The sequence below is a fragment of the Pimephales promelas genome, chromosome 5 (assembly GCF_988280905.1).
Source record: "Pimephales promelas chromosome 5, fPimPro1.hap1.1, whole genome shotgun sequence".
Taxonomy (NCBI): domain Eukaryota; kingdom Metazoa; phylum Chordata; class Actinopteri; order Cypriniformes; family Leuciscidae; genus Pimephales; species Pimephales promelas.
Genome location: NC_142773.1, coordinates 37,491,123 through 37,498,488, shown reverse-complemented (window position 1 = coordinate 37,498,488; position 7,366 = coordinate 37,491,123). Strand labels below are relative to the sequence as shown.

General features: G+C 39.9%; 1 protein-coding gene across 1 annotated transcript; it reads left to right on the top strand.

Annotated features, from left to right (window-relative positions):
- Positions 1-614: 614 nt before the first annotated feature.
- Positions 615-6,564, top strand: LOC120482179 (uncharacterized protein C1orf21 homolog). The gene is made up of 6 exons (XM_039676249.2): positions 615-762; positions 2,937-3,075; positions 3,659-3,744; positions 3,845-3,909; positions 4,008-4,068; positions 5,320-6,564. Exons 2-6 carry the CDS (start codon positions 2,985-2,987, stop codon positions 5,356-5,358), a joined length of 342 nt encoding a protein of 113 aa, XP_039532183.1. The 5' UTR covers positions 615-762; positions 2,937-2,984; the 3' UTR covers positions 5,359-6,564.
- The last annotated feature ends 802 nt before the right edge of the window (positions 6,565-7,366 follow it).

The window sequence follows — 7,366 nt, the reverse complement described above, 5'->3', positions numbered from 1 at the left end:
GATTTCGCATTCCAAAAGTTCCGCTACTAATGCCAGAAAGAAAATTGGATCCTAGAAAAAATATATAGACTAAAGAAACTACTAAAGTACTAAAGAAACACAATAATAAAAGGAGATAGTTTGATAATATGTTTAAATTGATATGATTTTTGTGACCAACAGAGATGTAACCATAATATGTGGAGAAATTTAATGGGGAAGAAATCCCTGTTTGGATTTAAATAGTCAGATGCTTAAAAGTCTGATTGGATCATTATTGCAGTGATTATGATATTGCTAGCATTTTATATGTTTGGCAACCGTTTATCTAGCCCTAACTGATGGAGTGTGTAGCTTATAATTTTGTAAACAACCACGTAGGAAGACTTTACTGAGTGCTGGACTCTTGCATTTTCAATACGATCTTGACCAAAAATGATGGAAATAAAATCCAATTATTTAATGTACAAAAGTACAAATGTACAAAAGTCTTTGAAAACTATTTTATAATTGAACAATCCTACAATATATGTCACACATATATATGTTTATGTCTTTCAAACCCGTTTTTAAATGTTTTTGTATTCTATATATCAAGTCATCCGTTAAAGTAATCGTGCTCGACTGCTTCTGTCTGTACACACTGATCGTGTCGCACGACGATTCAGTTTCTGTATCGATTATTCACGGCTGTGGGCTGATCTGAATTGAGCTGATCCCGGTTGAGCGGCGCTTTTTTCCTGATCACGAATAGAGCTATTAAACTCTGCATCTGCACTGAAGGTAAGATTAGCTGCTTAAAGTGTTTAACTATGCCCTTACCCCATTCTGTGTTCATAATCTACACAATTCGAGTCAAATGTGCCTTTGCGTCGCGACCATTGTTGTTGTCCTGTTCTAATGAACATTAACGTTACCAACAAAACAAATCGCATCCGATTTGAATTAATGTGCGTCAATAACAGTTTGTAGCTGTGAGCGATTGTGACGATCTCCAGTGGAAGCGTCACTAGATTAAGTGCTTTTTGTTTATGGTTTCGTTATGGAGTGTTTATTATTATGCACATTCGCTACTAGGCCACATTGCTCGTTTGCTATAAGATGCAATGTTAGTTTTGAAAGGGAAAAAACCGTCACGGGTGCGCTCAGCTGTATGATCAATATTATTAATAATGCTGCTGATAGTTGATGTTTCGTGCACAAACGTGTCGCGCTGTTAAGGATTAAGGATCTGCGCATGGGAACAGTTATCACTTGTTCTTGGGCTGTATGGTTTGTACGTGGTGTGAGTTAACGGTTCTGCTGCTCTCACCTCGGAGAGCGATTAGTTCTGCCTCATTGGATTGGCTGCCACTGCTTGCAGCTCTTTTGATGCCACACAAGGACCCTTTATGCGCGAGAGAGGCTCCAGCTGGACCTACTGCATGCGTGCTCTGATTGGATAATGCACAAGAAATGACGTCTTCGAAATATAAAAGTCTGCTCTTTACAAGACCATTTTTTTTCAAATCACATTAATATATATATATATATATATGACCCCACATATATACACACGATGACCCCTTTTAAAGATATTCATGCAATGCATTTAGGGGTGTGCGATATGAACAAAATATTCTTTCACAATATAAATATATATTATGATGTGGTTATATTTGCTTTTGTAATTTTATAATTCTTGTTAACATTTCCAATATCTCAAAATAACTAATCCTAGCTGTATTAAAAGAAACAAACTCCAAGCTTACTAAAGACAAGTAAACAGTGATAAAGAAAAACAAAGAAACTAATTACAGGCATATAGGAAAACAAACCACAATAAAACAAAGACATACAATTAGAAATACTACATAAATTGTATAATCATCATATGTATGAAACACTGTATAGTCTTTACTGTTAAATAAACATTTATTCTTATTAAAATGTCAGAAGTAATTCCGCAGTAAGAAATGCTCTCATTTTTGTTGTTTGATTAACATTAATAACAACAGCAGATGCATTATTTTTGGATGCTGTCACTTTAAGGCCGACTGTACGGATCCATTATACTTGTGCGATTACTTTCTCAACTGTTAAGTTAACGTTCACTTAAGACATAAATTACTCTGTTTACTTGCAAATACATAGTCACTTTGTGTATTTAACCGTTCAAGCCCAATAAGGCAACAAAAATCACTCGGTTCAGGTCTCACACGGTTTATGAGCAGCGGCTTCATGTGTGCGCCTGTTTTTCAGAGCTTTAAAATCATGCTTAATATTTAACACCAATTTATTTAATAAAGTTGTTTACATTTCATGAATTTACTCCATGAAGATTATAGATGCTTCTTGATTATTAAGACTTAGTTAAACCATTAAAATTGAAAAAAAAGGGCTTTTTATTGTTTTTTTTATTTTGATTAGACTTTTTTTTATTGCTTATCAAATTTAATATAACCATTAAAACCGCATCCAGAAAAAATTACAACTGAAAAAAAAAAATGGAAATAGAAAAAGAATTCAACAGAATTTGCAGAAAAATTGGCCTTGAGCACATGAAACCTCATACTTGTTTATGCTCTGTGTGCGTAATCTTCACAAACCTTTTTTTTCTTATCAGTTCATCCCACTATTTCTACTCTCTTAATTTCTGATGACATGCAATCTGACCTGAGATCAGGCCTCGCTCTTTGCACATAAACCACACATACGTTACTCACTGATGTCCAAACACACCAACGTCCACTCTTCTGAGGCCAGTATCCTATTGACCCAAATTCATATCAGCTGCTCAGCATGACGGAAACATGAATGTGACACACCCAGATATGAAGGTTAAGTTCAGTGTATATCAGTACAGATAGACTAAACTCCATGTTAGACTACGTGTCACTGCATTCTGTTTTGGTTTATGTAGATTGCCTTATTTGCTGCAGTTCTACGCGAACTCATACCTGTATTTGCTGTGTTAGGTGCAGTAGAGAGTGCCATGCAGGAAGGAGAGGAGAGGAAGTGAGGCGATGGGCTGCACCTCAGCCAAGCAGTTGTCATCTGTACCCAGTGATGAAGAGGGCCGGGGTAAGGCCTACAGCAACGGAGATGCCTTCTCCGGTCAGTGTCCCATCTTCATGTTATAATAATCTATACAATAATTATGGAACCAGAGGCAGAGTTAAATTTAATTTAAAATCCCTGACTCTGAATGAACTGTATATTAATTGAGGTAGCAAACCAAACTGTAGTGACACTGAAGACTGAGGTAATCAGCTTCACTATTACGCGAGTAAATGACATGAATTTAATTGTGATAATATTTCACATTTTTTTACTGTATTTTTTCTATATAAAATAAGCAAATGCACCATTGGGGAACTTAAAAGACAGCTTTCAAAAACATGAAAAGATGTTTTATGTTGTTTATACATGTACATGTTGTACTTTATCTAAAACTAAAATATAATTATTGTAATTGCAACTAAATGTTGACAACATTTCTACGGCTGCAGTACATTGATGAGCAAAAACTCGTCGGAAAAAACCCAGATGTGGGTCTAAATGAACCAAATGTGTATGTGTTTGAAGCTCTTGGTGAATCAGAATCTTGGTTATCCGGTTTGAATCAGAAAAGTAATTTAATGACTAAAGTAAAATGGATTAAGAATCCTGTTTACAGTTGACTCTTTTTGTATTGTAGATGAGTATAAACTGAAAGGAGTTGAGAAGGTGAAGTACATGCATGGAGAAGAAGAGAGGGCGAACTCACGAAACCAAGAAAACTTGGTAAAGATGGATACATCCTATATATGATACATTACGTATCTCCTCATAATTATTTTATCTTCCTGGATAACATTTATTTTTCCTCTTGTATGCGTTTCAGGAAAAGAGCACACTTTTGCACAAGGGCAGGCATAAAGATGCCACCGGAAATGGTAATAAGATAAGGTGAGTTTGTGTTTGGTTTCAGCTCTTGAGTATTAAGAATTCAGTAATCGAGAGAAGACGACCAATGAGATGTTCACCAAGCCTTGACTGTTCCTCAGTATCCACTCTTCAGAGAGCCAGCAGGAGTTCTTCAAGATGCTGGATGAGAAGATTGAAAAGGTATGTGACATAGCATCACCCATACTTAGAGTGAGGGTCTTTTTAGCAGTAGCACCTCATTGCAGTACATGAGATCCAGGGGGCGGAGTTGGATTAAGATCTAAGGGGTGGACATGGGTAGGATTAGGGGTGGTGTTAGGGATCAAGGGGCGGAGTTGGATCCAGATCTAAGGGGTGGAGATGGGTGGGGTTAGGGATCAGGGGGCGGAGTTGGATCCAGTTCTAAGGGGTGGAGATGGGTAGGATTAGGGGTGGGGTTAGGGATCAGGGGGCGGAGTTGGATCCAGTTCTAAGGGGTGGAGATGGGTAGGATTAGGGGTGGGGTTAGGGATCAGGGGGCGGAGTTGGATCCAGATCTAAGGGGTGGAGATGGGTGGGGTTAGGGATCAGGGGGCGGAGTTGGATCCAGATCTAAGGGGTGGAGATGGGTGGGGTTAGGGATCAGGGGGCGGAGTTGGATCCAGTTCTAAGAGGTGGAGATGGGTAGGATTAGTGGTGGGGTTAGGATCAGGGGGCGGAGTTGGATCCAGATCTAAGGGGTGGAGATGGCTATGATTAGGGGTGGGGTTAGGGATCAGGGGGCGGAGTTGGATCCAGATCTAAGGGGTGGAGATGGCTATGATTAGGGATCAGGGGGCGGAGTTGGATCCAGATCTAAGGGGTGGAGATGGGTAGGATTAGGGGTGGGGTTACGGATCAGGGGGCGGAGTTGGATCCAGATCTAAGGGGTGGAGATGGGTATGATTAGGGATGGGGTTAGGGATCGGGGGCGGAGTTGGATCCAGATCTAAGGGGTGGACATGGGTAGGATTAGGGGTGGGGTTAGGGATCAGGGGGCGGAGTTGGATCCAGATCTAAGGGGTGGACATGGGTAGGATTAGGGGTGAGGTTATGGATCAGGGGGCGGAGTTGGATCCAGATCTAAGGGGTGGAGATGGGTATGATTTGGGGTGGGGTTAGGGATCAGGGGGCGGAGTTGGATCCAGATCTAAGGGGTGGACATGGGTAGGATTAGGGATCAGGGGGCGGAGTTGGATCCAGATCTAAGGGGTGGACATGGGTAGGATTAGGGGTGGGGTTAGGGATCAGGGGGCGGACTTGGATCCCGATCTAAGGGATGGAAAGTCCAACATTAAGTTTAAATTGATAAAATTGTTCGTTTTAGTCGCATTTTCGCAGTTTCCCCTATTAAATCCAGTCAAAATCTAGCCTTTATTTGCCATTTATTCAGCGGTACTTTTACTTTCACAGGGACGGGACTACTGCTCAGAGGATGAGGATATGACATAGCATGCCGAGACGTTTGATTCGGGCCAACATTAAGTCAATCCTGTCCCAAAGTTCCTTACGACTCCTTTTCATGCCTCCTTACCCAACGGGTACTAATCTTCAAGAGCGTGGGGTTAAGTGACTTTCAGCCCTGTTATACACTACGTTTACAGTCCACACTCTCCCAAATGTCTTACAGGTCAGTATTTGAGACTCTTGACGATTAGTATTTAAATGGTAGGGGGGCACAGAAAGGCCATGGTTAAGGAGACTTGGGATTTGGCCCAAGTTTTGAATGGGAAAGCCATTTTCAGACTGTTCCTCAATCCCTTGCCTTACACTACCCACAAGCCTTCTCCTACTCATAGACTACATTCAGTGGAGAGAGCCATGCCGAGAATCCTGGATTCCATGCTCCCTTTGACAAGGACACTACACATGGTGGACCAGCGGTGGAGATGATATCTCCTAATGAGGACTTAGAGAGACTTGCGTGATTCTGTCCATGCTGTTGAGACACAGGAAGTGAAAGAATATGGACAGAAAGGCCATTTCTAGCATTCCAGTTTTTTTTTTAATTATTATTATTATGTGAGCAAGAATTTTTCACCCACAGTGTTTTATGTACATGTCTTTTTACCTTTTTCTTTGAGTTGTTACAACGCTCAGGACAGCAGTGCTGTATGTATCATCACTAGATTTGTTGTTGGATGAGAGCAGTGCATTTCCTTCAGGGCCGGTCTTGAGGACATGTTGGACAGTCGAGATAGATCACAGCATCTAGCCATGTTTAGAGACGCCAGTTACAGTACCTTAAGTTCAAGTAGTTTGCAGATACTCATTTTTGCTATATAACAGGAGGATGTCATGCGTTCTCTTGACATTTATATTCACTTTTCTTTAGTTGTAAACCAGTACAAGTTTCAAAACCAGCCTTCAGAAAGTTTTACACAGATAAGTTTTATTATCAGGAAGTGTTTCTTCCTTTTACAGTATGACAGTAACTTGCCATAGCCTTAAGCACACAGTGTTTTGTTTTCTGATATGAGAAAAAACAGTAAGCCATTCATTTCTGTATTTTCACACTAAAGTGAATAATACCCCATATGTATGCTTAGGTTCTCTATGTACCTACTACAGTTGGGCCAAACATGAATGCCAAAAATGCAGTAAATGTGATGCAGACTGAAAAAAATAAATACACATTGACCAACTAACCAAGGACAAGCAATGGCAACTGGTTTATTGATCTATATTCCAGCTCTGTATTGTTAATGTTAAAGGATTAACTTTTGAAAAAACTTTTGCTGATAATTTACTCACCCCCATGTCATCCAAGATGTCCATGTCTTTCTTTCCTCAGTCGAAAAGAAATTTAGGTTTTTGATGAAAACATTCCAGGATTTTTCTCTATATAATGGACTTCAATGGGAACCGGATGGTTCAAGGTCCAAAATACGGTTAATAACGGTTTCAGATGCAGCTTCAAATGTCTTTAAACGACACCAGATGATGAATAAGGGTCTTATCATGCGAAACGATCGGTTATTTCAAAGCTTATTCCAAAAATGTAACTTTTCTAAGGACAAATGCTAGCCTAGCTCTATTCTGTGAGGCGCGTTTGTAACGTCACGTAATACGTAATTACGTTCAAAAGGTCACGGGCGACGTAGCCGGAAGTACAGAATCAAAATCGTCCGACATCGTTGTTTTACCTTTTAATTCCTTTTTTGTAAACGGCATTTGAGTTAGTTTGCACGTTCAACCTATGCGTTCAACTTGTAAACACTCTGACTCTGTACTTATGGCTACGTCGCCCGTGACCTTTTGAACGTAATTACGTATTACGTGACGTTGCAAACGCGCCTCACAGAATGGAGAAAGGCTAGCATTTGTCCTTAGAAAAGTTACATTTTTGGAATAAGCTTTGAAATAACCGATCGTTTCGCATGATAAGACCCTTATTCATCGTCTGGTGTCGTTTAAAGACATTTGAAGCTGCATCTGAAACAGTTATTAACACTATCTT